At 38.5% G+C, this 17,629-nt stretch overlaps 1 protein-coding gene across 5 annotated transcripts; it reads right to left on the reverse strand.

Annotated features, from left to right (window-relative positions):
• Positions 1–514: 514 nt before the first annotated feature.
• Positions 515–17,629, reverse strand: spartb (spartin b). 5 transcript variants are annotated; one of them, XM_067450422.1, is made up of 8 exons: positions 17,487–17,629; positions 16,263–17,050; positions 12,475–12,741; positions 7,036–7,180; positions 5,929–6,123; positions 5,634–5,792; positions 3,986–4,076; positions 515–1,881 (listed from the first exon to the last, which is right to left on the reverse strand). In XM_067450422.1, exons 2-8 carry the CDS (start codon positions 17,046–17,048, stop codon positions 1,680–1,682), a joined length of 1,845 nt encoding a protein of 614 aa, XP_067306523.1. In that variant the 5' UTR covers positions 17,049–17,050; positions 17,487–17,629; the 3' UTR covers positions 515–1,679. The 5 variants fall into 5 exon arrangements, with proteins under 5 accessions (XP_067306523.1, XP_067306522.1, XP_067306524.1 ...); XM_067450421.1 differs by having other exon boundaries at positions 17,441–17,583; XM_067450423.1 differs by having other exon boundaries at positions 12,544–12,741; positions 17,441–17,582.

Here is a 17,629-nt window from a genome sequence, read left to right on the forward strand (position 1 = left end):
CCAAAAATGAAAATTAGCCAATGATTTACTTACTCTCAAGTCATCCTAGGTGTATATGACATTCTTCATTCAGACAAATACAATCAGTTTATTTTTATTTTACAATCATATATATATATATATATATATATATATATATATATATATATATATATATATATATATATAAATAAAAGTCCTCTCTTTCAATCTTTATAATAGCAGTGAATGGCTGTTTTAGTTTTGAAGTGCATCTATCCATCATAAAAGTGCTCCACACAGCTCCGGGGGGTTAATAAAGGACTTCTGTACCGAAGTGATGCATTTGTGTAAGAAAACTGTTTAAAATGTTTTAAATAACTAGCCATTATGACCTATCCCTTTAATGCTGCCGATTCAGGACACTTTGATCAAGCTAGTGTCTTGACTAGATCTAATGAATCAATTGATTCAAAGCAATTATTCCAATACAACATCTTATTCTTGACATACCGTATAGCGTAGAGTATATACACACACACACACACACACAAAGTATTTTTTAACTGTTTAATATATTGTGCCACATAACCATAGGCTATTCGATTCTGTCGTTGAGCAAACCTAGACTTGTGGTCAAAGTTAGATGATGCTTACACAGCATTTATGGTGTCAGTACATTAAAATGAGACATATATTTCATAAAGACACACGCAGAACTAACAAGTCTGTTAACGCTTACATTGAAAGACCATTACAGTTCAAGGTAACATTTATATATTTATCTAAAAGTGCAGCCATTGTTTTAATGAGAAAAAAACAACAACAACAACTGCATAGATATGTTTTATGAGTGGTCAATATCTACAGTGGGATAACTTCATATGGCATTTCACAGTTTATATTAAATATAAGCCTCTTTAATTAAAATATTATTAAAATATATACTTTCAACTTTAAAATATTTGAATGATTTTCTCTGGCTTTAAATTAATCAGATGTATAATATCCGACCTCAGCATCTTAATCCAACCGCATGTGCAATTATATTTTTATTGCACTTATTATACTCAAGAATACCTTGCACCCATCATCCTCAAGACATGCTCCTGTCTGTTCCTTCCTAGCAAGGGTTAAAGTGCTTTTTAATATTTTAAAACATAAAAAACCCTGAAAGTACCGAGAGCAAACAGGCCTGCAGATAAAAAACGGACATAAAGCATTCTTAGCATATATATTAAAGCTTAGATATAGATTTCTTTTTAAATACAAGAATATTATTTTTGTTAAGGCTCTATGAAAAAACAAAAAAACAAAAAACAATTCCACCTTTGGCTTGCACTCTGTTTTAGGGTCCATTAATAAGACACAAACCACACAAAACTACTGACGTTTTAATATGATCCAACTTAATGATCTGTGAGTTCATTGGTGATATGCTGAGTTCTCAATGCTTGTGAAGTGTAAGGCAAGATCAGGAATATTGTCCAGCAAGCAGGGCAGTCAGTTAACTTGTGCATTTACAATTTAACCAGTGAAAATAGTAAACATGACAGCACTGTATTTACTGTAGTGAGGGCTTTGGGATTCAATGTCAGTCACGTAAACAAAAAAAAATAGACCCAATCACTTCTTTAGTCTTTTTTTTTTTTTTTTAAAGCACAACCTTTGGTTTGTTCTTAAAAATGGACACCTGAAACGAGAGGTTTGAATCTAAAAATCTACTTTTGGTCTTTATGTTTCTCAACTTGACTGTCCCGCTCTTGGACCTTATAGTCTGCCAGAATGGCATGGGCAGTCTCTTTGCCGGTCTTCTTGACCATTGCCTTGATCCCCAGGTTGTCGATATTGAAAGCGGTGACGCCCATATTGATGGCCGAGTTGACAGCATGGTCTGTGGCCTGGCCCGCTTCCGCCCCATACCTTGATTACAGATAACCCAGATTGAGTAAAAGAGAGGACGGAGTGATGAAAGAGGTGATTGAAAAATAAGCGTTAGGAGATGGAGAATACTAAGAGCGGGGGAAAGCAGTTAAACATACATGCTGAGATTTAGTCATTTATCTAGAGAAAAATCAGATTTCAAATGTCAAATTAATCAAACAGCTGCCATTAAAAAATCTGTCAAATTGAAAATGGCCAATAATTAAGCACAATTAGAAAAGGAAGGATGGTTGTGAAAAATTACATATATTCAGAAAAAAACAAAACATACTTGCTATATCACCATTATAATGATCAACATTACTACCCACTTTTAAATATTGGATAATTAATGAAAGGATTTAAATCTTAAACTATCTTTATTATAATAAATAGTACAGTATAAGAAGATTTACACATTGTTCAAAAGTTAGCGGTCAGTAAGATTTTAAGTTTTTAAAATGGGTCTCTAACTGCATGCTTACCAAAGCTGTTTATTAAAATAAAAAAACAAATACGGTAATATTGTGAAATATATATATTTTTTTACTATAATATGTTTTAAAATGGAATTTATTCCTATGATGGCAAAGCTGATTTTTCAGTCTTCAGTGTAATCATAATCCTTTAAAAATATGATGCTCAAGAAAGATTTATCATCATTATCAATGTTGTCAACACTTAAAGTGTTAGTTCACCCAAAAATGAGAATTCTGTCATTAATTCCTCACCCTCATGTTGTTCCAAACCCGTAAGACCTTCGTTGTTCTTCAGAACACAAATGAAGATATTTCTGATGAAATCCGAGAGCTCTCTAGCCCCTCCATAGACAGCAATTAAATGAACGAGTTCAAGGCCCCGAAAAAGGTAGTATTGTTAAAATCATCCATGTGACTCCAGTTGTTCAACCTTAATTTTATGAAGGGATGAGAATACTTTTTGTGCTCAAAAACATAAGAAAATAACGACTTTATTCAATAATTTATTACATTTATTCAGAGCTATGCCAGAATGCCGGCTTACCATTGGCCGATGGTGTTCACATGAGCACCACGACACATGCATGTGATGCTGACGCAGGAGCTGACCAACGTAAGCTGCGTAGGAAACTGACAAAGGCAAGAAGAAACTGTTGAATAAAGCAGTTATTCTCGTCACTTCATAAAATTAAGGTTGGACCACTGGAGTCACATGGATGATTTTAACGATGTCTTTACTTTCTGGCTGGACATTGAAATTGTTCATTAAATTGCTGTCTATGGAGGGGTCAGAGAGCTCTCGGATTTCATCAGAAATATCTTCATTTGTGTTCTGAAGATGAACGAGGGAGAGGAATTAATGACAGAATTCTCAATTTTGGGTGAACAAAACTTTTAATATTTGTATTTGATACTTTTGTCGGGATTATTTGATGAATAAATCAAAATTATAAAATATAAATTATAAATGCCTTCACTGTCAATTTAATGCATATTTACTTATAAAAAATAAAATAAAAATCACTGACCATAAACTTACAAACACTAGTGTATATACTGTACATCTTGGTTGAATTGTGATTGCCATGATAATTAATTTTGCCATCTGTTAAAACCTTCTGTTGATGCAACAGAATAATGAAGGTCATACATAAAAAGTTCAAAAGTTAAGAAAAATAAAGCAATAAAGAGAATGAGATTAATTACGTTTGGCTGTTAGAAACAGATATTCATTCCATCAGTGAGCAGTGGATCAGTGTGAAAAGCAACACAGGATGCTAACGGATGTGATGTTATCATTATGTCCAATAAATCATTAGCATTGCGTGCAAGTGCTGGCTGATTCAGACACATACATAAGCTTCAGCCATGCTCCTGACCATTAATTAAGACCATTTTACGGGGTGCAGGGAAAAATGTTTCTACTTGTTTTCATTTGGGGTGTCTGAAATGTTCTCCAGACCCCTAAATCTGTAAACAAATACATGGAAGAAACTAGGGTGAGTGCCGTTTTTTTTCCTGATCAAAGTTACTGGTGAGCAACTGCAAATGCAGAAAGTTAAAACATTGGTATGATCAACCTAAAAGCAGGGGGAATGATCTGAGACGCTTGTGGGGTTACTTACTTGTGTTTTACTGTGGTAACGGTCTCTGAAGCAACACTCTTTGCAATGTTCTTTGCTGCAACCTCTAACCCCGTCCACATAGTTGCAAATCCTGAAAAAAATTAGAGGCTTCTTTTAAAAACCATTAAAAAAACTTTTAAATGGTAGTATAATTGATTATAAAGGCTCTTTTACTGTAGCAGACATCATTTGACTTTTGTTATTAATTTAGGGTGGCAAACAGTCTTGGCATTCATCATTCATTTCAATGACTATCATTGACTGTCAGTATTTTTTATTTTTTTAATCCAAGTCACTTGGCTTTTCATTTGTTTTGCTCCAAGATAACTTTCGTAAATTACTTTAAAAAAATCACATTGAATATCGAATCTTTTTTAATGTATTTACCTTTAAATTACTAGATTTTATCAATAAATAAATAATAAATAAATAAATGGTTATTTAAATCACATTCTTTCAACTTTAATTAAAAATAACTCACTTTCATGCATAACCCTTAAATTCAGCTCAAAATATCTTACGTTGGGTCTAGGGATGGCGAAAACTAAACATTTTCTTGACCGACCACCGAGCCTCATTAGCCGGTTGAAAACGGTTAATCGATTAGTTTAAAATATGCTGCGCTATTTGAAATAACAGCCGCGAGCCGCGCCTGCAATTTCACAACTCTGTCGAATCTCTCTATGATCTCTCTGCCGCTCTGCCTCCCGCTCTCACACACACACACACACACACACTGTCCCGGCGCTGCCGCCTCCCCTCCCCAAACGTTGTGACCTCATGCCAAATGTTTTTATTGTTTATTAAGTACAAACAGGCGAGTTATGAAAAATTGAGTGAGAGATTTGTTCACTTCACACAAAAAGATTTTGTAATGAGATGGCTAACTGTAGTAGCGTTTAGTCCACTGTCTATAATAGCCTAATTTAGAGACCACTTTTTTTTTTAACCGACAACTTTGATCTGTTAACATTGATACGGTCAACCATCGGTCAAACGGTCATCGGTTAACATCCCTAGGCAGGTGTCTTTGCCGACCTCTTGTGAAAAAAAAGATAATATAAGATGATATTTCATGACTCTTGCCAATTGAGCAAATGAGCTGTTCCGCTGGGTCCTAAAGTAAGTTTTGCTGCAGAATGCATTCAGATACACATGTAGACAAAATTTCTTTGTAATTTCAGTATTTTTTATTTTATTTGGAGCATTTCCTACATTCTATACTTTCCTATGGGGGGTCAAATTGACCCATGAGGGAAGGGTTTGCTACTTTTTTACATTTCAATCACAAAACTATTTTTTTTGTGCATTTATGGTTCAAGTGTGACAAAAGTTCTACTGTCTTGGACCACTCCGATGAAATCAATTTTCAATAATAATGAATGACCTGAGGAAAGGATAAGGGTTAAAATTGGAATTAAATTAAATTTGGAAGGAAAGAGTCTGACAGAACATAAATAAACAGTAACTATATATGTGATCAAACACAGCAAAGAAGAGCTGCAGTTGTGGGCTGATGCTTAGAGAATTGGACTTGTAATCCGAAGGTTGTGGGTTCAAGTCTCAATACTGGCACAAATTCCAAGTATGGGACACGCCTAACTTGGTTACATGTCACATTATCTCTGGGTTTAATGAATCACTTCACCTTGAACTCCACTTGCTGCAACCACCATGGCACCGTCAATATTGGAGCGCCCATCTCTGTCTTTCTTCAGGGACTCTGGGATCAGCTTCCCTCCATGTTTCTTTACATGTGGTGCCAGCTCTCGGCCAACATGTCCAGCAACAGTGCACAGTCCATCCACTGAAACAGTACAGAACATGTTTTTTGGCTCAAATCATCCACAGCAAATGAAGTGCATCTCATCTTTATTAATTATTACCAACAAAATGAGGAATTTCCAAAGGTAGTAACAGTGAGTTGATAAAGACTTTCTTACCAAGGAACTGGCTGACTTTTACCGCTCCCCCTGTGGCCTGTTTGGCCACATGGAGGCTTTTGGTTACAGTGGGGCTGACTTGGGCTGGCTTGTCTTCTGGAGTGATGTGTTCTCGTAGTTTGGATGCACCTTTATGTATGGCTTTCCCCGTGTACTCCGCCCCCTTTACCAACCCCCAGCTCAGCCATGAAGCCCCTGTTGATATGTTTCAAGAAGTAAACCAACTACTTTTATCAGATTTTTGTTTTTATCTGAACTTTTCTGTAAGCATTTTGGTGGCAATGAGCCAAATAGTAAAAAAAAAATTTAACCAACTTTCCTAAATGCTTTAAACACTTATTTAACTTAATTATTTCAAAATGCTAAATAAAGTGATAAATAATCACAGTATTTCTATTTTTACAATGTATTGTTTAATAATAGTTAGTCAGACATAACATTTGAAAATGCTGTTGAATTAGAATACTGTAAAAACAGATTTGAATACCCTACTGTTCAATGTTTGGAGTCAGATTTTTTTTTTCTAAGACACTTTTATTCACATTTAATTAATCCAAAGAGGCAATAAATCTATTAATAATATTACAAAAGATTTCTATTTGAAATAAGGGCTGTTATTTTGAAATTTCCACTCATCAAATAAACAAAAAAATGATATATGTGTGTGTGTGTGTGTGTGTGTGTGTGTGTGTGTGTGTGTGTGTGTGTGTGTGTGTGTGTGTGTGTGTGTGTGTGTGTGTGTGTGTGTGTGTGTGTGTGAGAGAGAGTGTGTGTTTAACATTAATAATAATAATAATGCTTATTATAATGATTTTTGAAACATCATGTGACACTGGAGTAATGGCTACAGATAATTCAGCTTTGCCATCACAGGAATAAGTTACTTGTTCCTTATAAAATACTATATATATAAGCATATATATATATATATTACATATGTATTAATATATTATATTATTAATTAATTAATATAATTATTATTATATAATGATATATATTTATTAATTCATTTTTTATCCCCAAACTTTTAATAGTGCATGTTGAATATGTTGGAAACCTTTCGTTTCATTCAAGCCTTATTTAAGGGGATCAGACCCCCAGGCTTACCAGTCAGGATCCCCTGAGCCACCTTCTCGCTCCATTCAGGAAGTACCATGTCCTCTGAAGCATCAGGGGGTGCTGCTTCAGCTGCTGGAGGCCCCATCGGCACCTTCTGACCCAGGTTAATGGTATCAGTTGCGCCATCTGATGCCTTGGAGACACAGGATAGCGGGCAACAGTTAAAACAGAGCATCATAAAGAGTGCAGAAGCAGGCTCAAGCAATCACTAAAAGCAAATGGTGACTTGTAGGATGACTAAATGGACATAAGCCAGTAATGTGAATGACAAGGAGGGAATGCTTCCAGATTTTTCTCCGTTTGCCAAAAAAAATCCTTTGTTGTCTCTAAACACTTGAGCCAGTGAGTCAGCATGGTCTGCTACAACAACCTGTTATTTCCACAACAATAGGGGTGTTTGTCGTCGCCCCCTCCTTTACAGGGAACAGTGGCACTTGGTTCCAAACTCAGCAGCAGCTGCACTATGAAATGATTTCTGAAAGCATGTACAATGTTTTTTTTTCTGACTCACATAACCACAAGAACAGGATTATGACTCAATTTAAATAAAAATTTAAAAAAGTAAGTAAAATAGTCTGCATGAACTACTGTTACACTTGGCTGTGCTCTCGTTGACAACTATCCTGTGGTGAGAAGGGAAACAATGTTGTTCTTGGTTTGCTAAGAGCATTAACTCTAATTAATTCTCCTTCTCCTGTAAGCTCTCAAGCCATGGAACCGCAAGGGGTTGTGCCAGCTCAAAAGTGCAAGCCAAGCCCGCTCACTATTTTATGAATGATGAACATCATACCCAAAGCCAAAGGTGTAAAAACAGTCTTAAATATCTGCACTACATGCAGTGCAAGCAGCAGAATGCATAAAAGCATTGAAAGGACCACATGAACTGTCAAGTGCATTGAATGATAAAAGATACAGTAGTTCCACTCCCCAAATCTAACAACTTATAGGTGCAATACTTTTTTATTATTATCATCTAGTAATAATGTAATTCTGGGTGATCTGATCACAAAAGAACAAATGTGCCTGGAGTCTTCCTCTCATGCAAGCGCACATTTTAAACATATTTGAAAAAGGTCCGTTGATTGTAGTCTCAATCTTAGATGTCACACCCACACACCGTTGGCTGAACGTCCAATGCATATGGCACACAAAATTTGAAGCACTTTAGGAGTTTCGAAGTCGTCATTTGATTGTTTTCCACAGGATCTTAGGGAGACGTGTATTACTTTTTTTTTTTTTATGGTCCGCCTGGAAACAAATCCATCGTGGCTTGAAACACACACATTGAACAATAAAGCTGCTGTGTTTACAACTGGACAATGAGCGCTTATTAGGATCGACTAAATGCCAGATTTTCAAAAGTATGTTAAGTTTGTGAAGTTCCCGGCATAGACTCTTTAAAGGGGTGATGAATTTAGAAATCAACTTTCCCTTGAGCCTTTGATATATAAAAGGTCATGGTAATATAAGAATATCCTGTTAGTTTCAGAGCTTAAAACTTCCTTTTTGGTTAAAGAAAAGCTTTTATAAACACCAGGCCCAGAAAACGAGAGCTCTCAAATCAATGACGTATTAGAAGGGGGAAACGCCGCCTCTACAGATAAATGTGTACGCCAGCTTCTGTAGCCCCACCCACCAACTCGTGGAGCTAAACGAGCAGTAAAGATGCCGAAGATAGCAAGATAATCGTTTGTAAACAAGTCACAGGTCGACACTGGATTTGAAGACATATTGAGATTAAAACACAATGCTGTGCCTTCTATATTGGATACAACAGGAATGGTGCAAGAAACTTATATGAGTAAAACATTTTTTTATATGCATTTTTACAGATCGTATTGATTATGCGTACGTGACATGTCAAAACATACCAGCACGCTGTCACAGGCTGGAGAATCCTTTATTTGCTGGTTTATTAAGATTCGGGATCAGACTCCCAGGGCTCGCAAAGCCCAACGTCCCAAGCCTATGTGTTTTCCAGACGGGCAATCTTAAATAGTGGAATAACATTTATTTTTCTCCATTGTTCACTCTCTTGATGTTTGAAAAGCGAGTGTGCGTGGTTTGCACTTATATCCACCAATCGGGTGGGCCAAGTAATAAAAAAATAAATCAATCACGGGTGGATGAGAGATAAATCATTGGGTGCATTTAAATGCACAACAGTAAGCTGATAACTCCAAAAAAATCAGCTTATTGAAATAACCAGTTTTCCCCGTTTACATGCAAACCAGTAAACGGACAGCGCATGTAACCCGCGTTTACATGACTTTATTTATAAACTGGGTTATTCCTTGTAGTGACGTCAAAAATAATAACGTCCGTATATCTGACTGAGTTTTTCAAATGTTACGTCAGTTGTGATGTTAAAGGTCCCGTTTTTCGCGATTCCATCTTTCAAACTTTAGTTAGTGTGTAATGTTGCTGTTGGAGCATAAATAATACTAGTAAAATTATAAAGCTCAAAGTTCAATGCCAAGTGAGATATTTTATTTAACAGAAGTTCCCTTTCAGAGCCTACAGCGAACGGCCGGTTTGGACTATACCCCTGCACTTCCTTGCTTGAATGACGTCACTAGAACCGTTTGTTAACTAACCCTCCGCCCACAAGAACACGCAAAATAGGGGGCATGGTCTTGTTGCTCTCCCACGTGGAGAAGAGCGCGCATTCAGCGCTTTCATCTCCCCGTTATGGTAAGAGGCAGGACCTTTTCGGGCAAAGTGCGCAAAGCTGCTGTCCAATCACAACACGGGAAGCGGTGGCCCAATCAGAACTCGTTACGTGTTTCTGAAGGAGGTACTTCATAGAACAAGGAAATCATCAGGCCGTTTTTAGGACAGAGAAAACCACGCGGTACAGATAAGTAAATTGTGTGAAAAATACTGTGATTTTTTAGGGTGTACTCATACTAGGCACGGTTGCCATAAACAGGGCCCGAGTACGATTGTCCCCCCTCCCCACTCCCCCGCTGGCCTGCACTCACATAGGATGGTTTCAGCATTCGTGCCGGAGCACGCTTACGTCATTATGGTGCGACGGTTTCAGGTCTCAGCATTCGTGTCGGAGCACGCTTACGTCATTATGGTGCGACGGTTTCGGGATAAACAGGAAGAGCGGCGCTCTCTGAACACAATGGAGTCCATCGCTCTGTTTTCTTTGTGGATAATTTTGTGTCGTTTGGTCCATGGTGGTCCACAACCCTCTCACAGCCTGTTATTAAACAGATGTGTCGCCTTAGTGGCGCGAAAATGTTCACGTAATCGTGCTGCTCGTATTATGAGGTTTGCAAGGTACCAGCTGAAGTGCAGCAAGGACTTTGCAGCTTTGATTACGGACTCCAGCATGGTTAGCGCTCACACTCCATGTGAACCGCGCCCAAGTCCAACTGATCCGTGCTCTGGCCCACCTCTTCCAAGCGGGCCAGGGCCGGCTAATCGAGCCGAGCCCGGGCACGGTTCGGAGCACTCACACTAGTCAAACGAACCGCGCTTTGGTAGTCAAACGCACTCGGGCACGGTTCAAACTGGCTAGTGTGAGTACACCCTTAGACGCGAAACATGAACTCATGTTATATTGCACACTGTAAACATAATCAAAGCTTCGAAAACACGCGAAGAACGGGACCTTTAAATAAAGCGTGCGCCGTGTCAGTGGGAGATTTACAGATCATATTATCCGTTATGTAGTTATGCAGCGTTTTGACTGAACCTCTTCTAGGCTACTTCTGCTGCATGAGAAAAGAGAACACCTCTTTACGATTTTCTGGGTCTTAAACGAGTCTGCATTTGTGATATATGTCCTTATTTCATGCAAAACACTAGCTCGCTCTGTCTGGATGCATTTAAATCTGCTCTAAGTTTGCGTTTTTGTCACCTATCAACATGTGCACTCCAATAAGCCGACAGAAAGCAGGTTAATGCGTTTACATGCAGCTCGAAATCGAGGTAAGAGGAAGAAAACTACCTGTCCCGACCGGTTTATGCTTACGCCGTTTATGACATTACGCCGATAAAAGAAAACGGGTTACCGCGTTTACATGACCATGTTCATTGTCGGCTTAATGGGCATAATCGGCTTAAGAACGTGCATGTAAAACGCACCCATTGTGTTTGTTTGATAAACACGTTTTGAGACTGAGCCCCGTCAGAGAATTATTACGGTTGCTGCTTTCAAAACAATCTCTCCCTAACGTGAACTGACACGGGAGCTGAAGTTCATTTAAATGCATATCAAATATGCAAATTTCATCTAATCCTAGCCGTGGGCGTTTACTTCCAAGTCTCCAGTGCGTGCCCATCAAAACCCAGCGTTCAGGAGAGAGCCTCAAAACCCGTGTAGAAAATAGTCTATTACTTATTAGTTATGATGTTTTTGAAATGTAAAAGACCATGCAAACGTCATAAACGTCATGGAATACATAAAATTTCATGACACCATTAAAAAAAAGTTAAAAAAAAAAGTTTTGCACGCCATTTTATTATAGAGTGGTGCAGGTACGGCATCACTATGTAGGCCAAAATATGGACAGAAGTTAGCAATGCCTGAAATTAGGTCTGTGGTAAACACAATCTCTTTGATGTTTTATTCTACGACATAAAATACATCAGTATTACCCCAATCGTGTTTGGTTTTTTCCAAGCCGTTACGTGTCTTGAAAAAGGCGGTTTCTGAGAAGTGGCTAATAGAACTACAAAGGCAGTAGTATACATTAAACGTCATCACACCGCACAGGTAAACTCTCTATTATAGAGACATTGACTTTACATATTTGCACCCACAAACATGACGCTTAGCAAAACTGACCGTGATTAGTTACTTTAAAAGTCAGGCGGTCAACCTCTGGGGCGGTCCTTGGCCAATGATAGCTGCTATTCTGCCGTTAGTCTGAAGGTCTGGTTACGCGAGACTACTGTGACTGTAAAACCTTAAGTAAGAGCACTTTTAAGTCAAGCACTCCAATGTGATACACCCTGTTGTGTTACTATTTGTGTAGTATAAATATACACAACCCAAGTGCACTTGTCATTCAGTGGTACTGGAATGCTTTAGTACCTTAAATAAATCTTTTAAACTCTCAAATACACCTGAAATCTGTGAAGATAGTAAAGGGTTAATGAGGCAGGCAGGTGCATTGATATGTGACCAATGCATACAAGTAGCATGCAAAACTCAGAATTAAAGACTGTTCCAAACACATGCACATAGTTCATGCATTTAAAGCGTGTGGACATTATGCGTCTAAAATACATAAAAATGTTACCACCGTGTTAAATTCTTTGTTCTAGTCTGTTCTGAAGAAAAAAAAGAAAAACTCACCAAAAAAAAATTTTACCAAATAGGGAGCAACAAGTGAGATTAATATTCAAAGCAGCAGAGATCGGGTCAGTGATAAACACAAAGTTTGAGATGAGGTTGAGGCACCACACCTGCTCTGAAGCCACAGCTGACCCCTGTGTTTCTGAGGAGGGACCTGAGGGGACACAGGGACAGCTCACCTGAACGCGCAGGTCAGTCAATTGAGAAAGAACATTCTGGAATAGTTCACGTTCCTTCTGGGGAAGCTCGGAAGAAAGGACCACCCCAACATATGAGCCTGGGGTGGCAGCCATCATGTCAGGGAACATGTAGACCCCAGTGTTGCACAGCAGGACTGGGGAGTCAGAGGCCATCAATGGGTAAAGCCAGTCACAAACCTGAAATTAGAAATAAAAATAAGTGTGATTTACTCAAGTAGGACAGTTCTAGCTTTTAAGCTCCCCGTAAAATCACAGGGCAGATATGCGCTGATAAGAATGTAAAAACGTAAAGTTGGCCCTTACCCAAAACCCACCCAAGCAAATGTTCCCTCTAAGCTGCGCGTGTACACGGCCGCGCAGAAAGAATAAAATGCCACTGAGACGGCAGACGTGAAATGAGGATCAAAACCATTTGATTGGACTTTAAATGAGAAATAATTGCAGTACTCTGTTTAACCGCTAGAGAGTCAGTTTTGCTATAGTCTGTGAATGCGGTTTACAGGTTTCATAGAGAAAATGACGTCACGTGTGAGCGGCAGCGAGTCATGTTTGCAGTCCAAATAGCTCAATAAGAGAGGCAATGTGAGAGGCAAGAGATCATATATTCCCTTGAACATACTCAGCTATTAGATCTATTTATTTACTTCAGTTTATTTATTTATTTTTTACAAATTGAAGCATTTAAACTGATATATCAGCCTATATAAAATATTTTTTTATAGTATTTTTTAGTTATTAATTTTTTTATACTAAATTATAGGTGGTTCTAAAAAGCCTTATAAATATTTGATCTCATAAAGGGCTTGTTTAGGTATCATTGCCATTAAAATGTAAAAAAAACAAAACTGATACACAAAATATTGGACATTTTAATAGTTTTTCTTGGTCAAGAAGATTTGTACAGTTAACAGCATTGTAAAAAAGAAATCTCAGTCAAATAAAAATGTGCTTAATTTGACTTCTGAATTAACTGCTTTTTAAAAATATATATTTAATGGATCACTAAGTTACATCAAGGATTAAATAAAATAGAAATGGCACATTAACGTTAAACTGCATGATGAAACCACTCTTTGTGTGTGTGTGTGTGTGTGTGTGTGTGTGTGTGTGTGTGTGTGTGTGTGTGTGTGTGTGCGTGCGTGCGTGTCTGTGCGTGTCTGTGCGTGTCTGTGCGTGTTTGGTACAGGTTTGGTATAAAACAAGTATTTGCTCAGGTGACCAAAATGTCTGCCCAATAGAGAACAGTTTTGCTCAGCGAGCAAAGAAATTAGAGGGAACATTGCACCCAAGTATGCAGGCAATAAAAAGGTGCTAAGTATGACAATGTAGACCCAGGAACATGTCCTACTTATTGCCAATTTATTACCAAATATTAATCCACTTAAAGGGGGGGTGAAACACTCAGTTTCAGTCAATCTCATGTCAATCTTGAGTACCTATAGAGTAGTATTGCATCCTTCATATCTCCGAAAAGTCTTTAGTTTTATTATATTTATAAAAGAAATATGGGCTGTACCGAGTCTTTCCGGAAAAAACGAGCGCCTGGAGGCGTATCGTGTGGGCTGAGCTAAAGAATGACGAGAGCGCAAAGCGGTGACGTCCTCAAGCGTGGAGAAGCCCATGGCTATCTCAGCTAATACAGAAAATGATCCAGAATCATTCGGAGGCTGAAATAAATTGAACAGGAGAAACAGCAACAACCCCCCCCCCCCCCCCCCCCCCCCCCCCCTTAAACATATAGTCCCACCTCAAATGTATGGTTTATAGAAGAAACGTTTTCTTACTGAATACTTTAAGTGCTTTGTCAAAAAAAAAATATATATATATATATATATATTATATATATATATATATATATATATATATAAATAAAAAAAATCTGACTTTATATATATTCCTTCAAATTAATATATTAATAAAAATATATTCCTTCAAATTAATTTTAATATTACCTGAAATTACCTTAATTTTAAAGACCTAAAATAAACATAAAAATCAAATCAAACAAACATGATTGAAAAGATTCAGATTCTGGATTTCTTATCTAACATTTGAATAAATCATAAAAGATACAGCCTGCTGACAGTATCTTTCTGCAGATATGTACACAGTTTAACTTATCTATCTAGTGAAAAGTTATAAATGGAAATTGCCCCTTGTATTTCTAGGGAGGTTTAGGTCTGGATTTCCTCTAAAGCAGAGACAGTGGACATCTCTGCAGTTGGATTCATTCATCTTGTCCTCATGACTGATAGCATTAAATTGGATTACAGTCTAAGCCTAAAGCGCAACTGGGGGTTCTTTATTCAGCTTCATGAGCTAATCTATTCCCTCAATGTCCATGTGGAGATATGATACAGTTTGCTTTAGGATATAAGAGTCCTTTGGCCATGAAAAGGTCCAGAAGGCATACAAGGCTTACATTATTACTCAATATTTTGATTTCCATACATTATGAACATGCCATACAATTACCTAATGTTGTGAATTAGGCATGTTACCACAAACAACAGTAGGGTTCAAGTGTAAACTATCAACTCATTGTGATCATTTCATTACAATCTATTTACATCTGGCAGAGTCGCAAAATTATCAAATGTTATCACAAAAAAACAGAAGAGTGGCATTCAAAGTATAAAATGTATTGTGCTAAACCCGCCCCATATTGTCTCTCATGTAGAAAAAAAAATACCATCAGGTTATAAAGCTCATTCTGTAACACCAGTCCACCAGATAACTGGGCTGTCCCAGAATGACATCACTCAGTGAAAGCTTATTGGATATTAGCAGTGAGCATACACTCACATGACATGACACCAAAACAACGGATGAGGTCAGCTTCATTGAAAACAGCCAGGCAAAAGGTTGTGAAAGTAGGTTACAGACACCATGACTTGAAACAAGCCTCCTTGGACCATTATGTCCAAATTCCAGGAATTTAATACATTTACTAGTCTCTATGGGTGAAAAGAGCACACAACAAGCTACAGTTTTTGGTAGAATATTATGAAGCTTGCCTAAAACGTGTCTCAGTGACATTTAACCCACAAAATGAAAAGACAAAAATAAGAAATTCTATGTGGCAAGCAGGGCGCCACGCAGGACGAGAGCCGTGGGAACGGAGCGAGTCGGATGGCACGTGTGTTAATGAGCGTCACCTGCATGTCACACCAGTCTCAAGTCCCACGAAGGAGCGCCAAAAGGATAAAGGGAGGGGTGGTGACAGTGGAAGACGAGAGAGGACCAGGGGTCTATACCATGAAGACGGTTTAGCTGGCTAGCCAGAAATGTTTAAGCATAGTTTGTGCCAATCCAGGGTTTTAGGTACCATTAAAGTGGTCTGGCTTTTAGCGGTGTTCATCGCCATAGTAACTTACGCTCCAGGGCAGGTTATGTTCTGAGATCTTTAAATTTAAATGGGACCAATCGGCTTTGAGTATGATGACACAATTCTTTCTGATGCAATAAAGTGATACCATTTTTAAACGGTAAGACATTAGGAAAATATACGGACTTTGCGCTGTCACATTACATTGCTTAAAATCATTCAGAATTCTATTACCACAGCTCTCTGCATTCCGCATTGTAGTAATTATATACACGCTTCTTCTATTTAAGAGAAAATGTAATGTAATATACATATGATTCATATGTATGATCTTATATTCAAATTAGTAAATAAATAACAGAACTTGTACCTGTAGGAAGGCAGGAGGCCTGTTTGGAATCCTATCGGAGTGTTCATTGGTGAACTTTACGATTCGTAGGTACCCTGGGTAAGATGGAGCGCTCACTTGCCCATCAGGGGTAACGAAGAAGATCTGGACTCCTTGAGGAAGGAAAAAGAGTTCCTCCCCATCCTCCCCCAGACTCTGAAGAGAAGGTGTGGAATTAGATGTATGGCTGTAGAACTCATCGCTAACCAGGGAGAGCTCTCCGGAGTCGGTGCCGTAGGAAAGGGTCAGGTGTCCGTCAGCGGCTTGAGGAGTGTACGCAGGGGGCTGGTCACTTAACATATTGGGTTGCATTGTGGGGGAGACGGGAACTGGCCCACCTGAAGCCCCGGCAACCCCGACGTTGGAAGCGAGCATCTGCGGTGGAGGCGACCTCTCCGGCTTGAGCTTCGGGACTTCAGGGTAGAGCTTCTGAGGGGCTGCGCTGCTATTCGCGACGGCTTTAGGGTCTGGGGTGGTCCCCAGCATGGCTAGACGGGTGGTAATGTTATTGAGGGTCTCCTGCATCTTGTGCTGCATCTGCCTTGCCGCTTCCCAGGAAGGACCCACGCACTCTACGCCCTGCGAAGGCACACTGAGAGCCCTTAGAAGGTGCTGGCGTCCTTGCCGGTACAGTTTTAGTGCCTCGTCGCTGTGGCCCAACTCATCCTCGGTCAGGCCTTTATTGATGCACTCAAATGCCTTCTCGTATCCATCTTTAATCACTTGCAGCCTGGCTTGATCAAATGCCTCTTGCTTTGCTTGCTCCATGACTGAAAGGACAAGTCAGAAATCCATGTATTTAATAATGATTGTACTATTTCACCACTATAGTACTTTTCAACATATGTTACATTTAATTATTATGCGTATTCATAGAAATTAAGTCAAACAACATATTTCTGAAATCTTATTAGCACTCAATGCGCTTTTGGACGTAACGTAACTGACCATGACCGTGTCACATGAGGATTTACAAACAAAACACCTAACGTTACTTAACATTGCGAAGTAACATTCAAACTTAAAGAAGAGGCCCAGCTGGTAGTTTATCGAGTGAATCTTGAAACACGAGTAACTTATTAACTATTCAAGCCACATAAGAGTGTTAGTTGCTAAGACCATTTCATATAGCCCACATATTTCTGACTCTCATTGGTTACCTCTCATTCAAAGCATTTGACCAACCATTTCCGTTTGGTAACTCACCGGGAGTGAAATATGGAGTTTAATGTGTAATTCGCGTTATTCCGGGTTTGTTGATTGAACAGCTTCAGCTCTCTGACAGCTGAGCTGCTGCTCGACTAGTGCGTGTCTAATCACGTGATTGAATAAAGACGTTTACCAGTGCT

This window comes from Pseudorasbora parva, chromosome 8 (genome assembly GCF_024679245.1).
Source record: "Pseudorasbora parva isolate DD20220531a chromosome 8, ASM2467924v1, whole genome shotgun sequence".
Taxonomy (NCBI): Eukaryota; Metazoa; Chordata; class Actinopteri; order Cypriniformes; family Gobionidae; genus Pseudorasbora; species Pseudorasbora parva.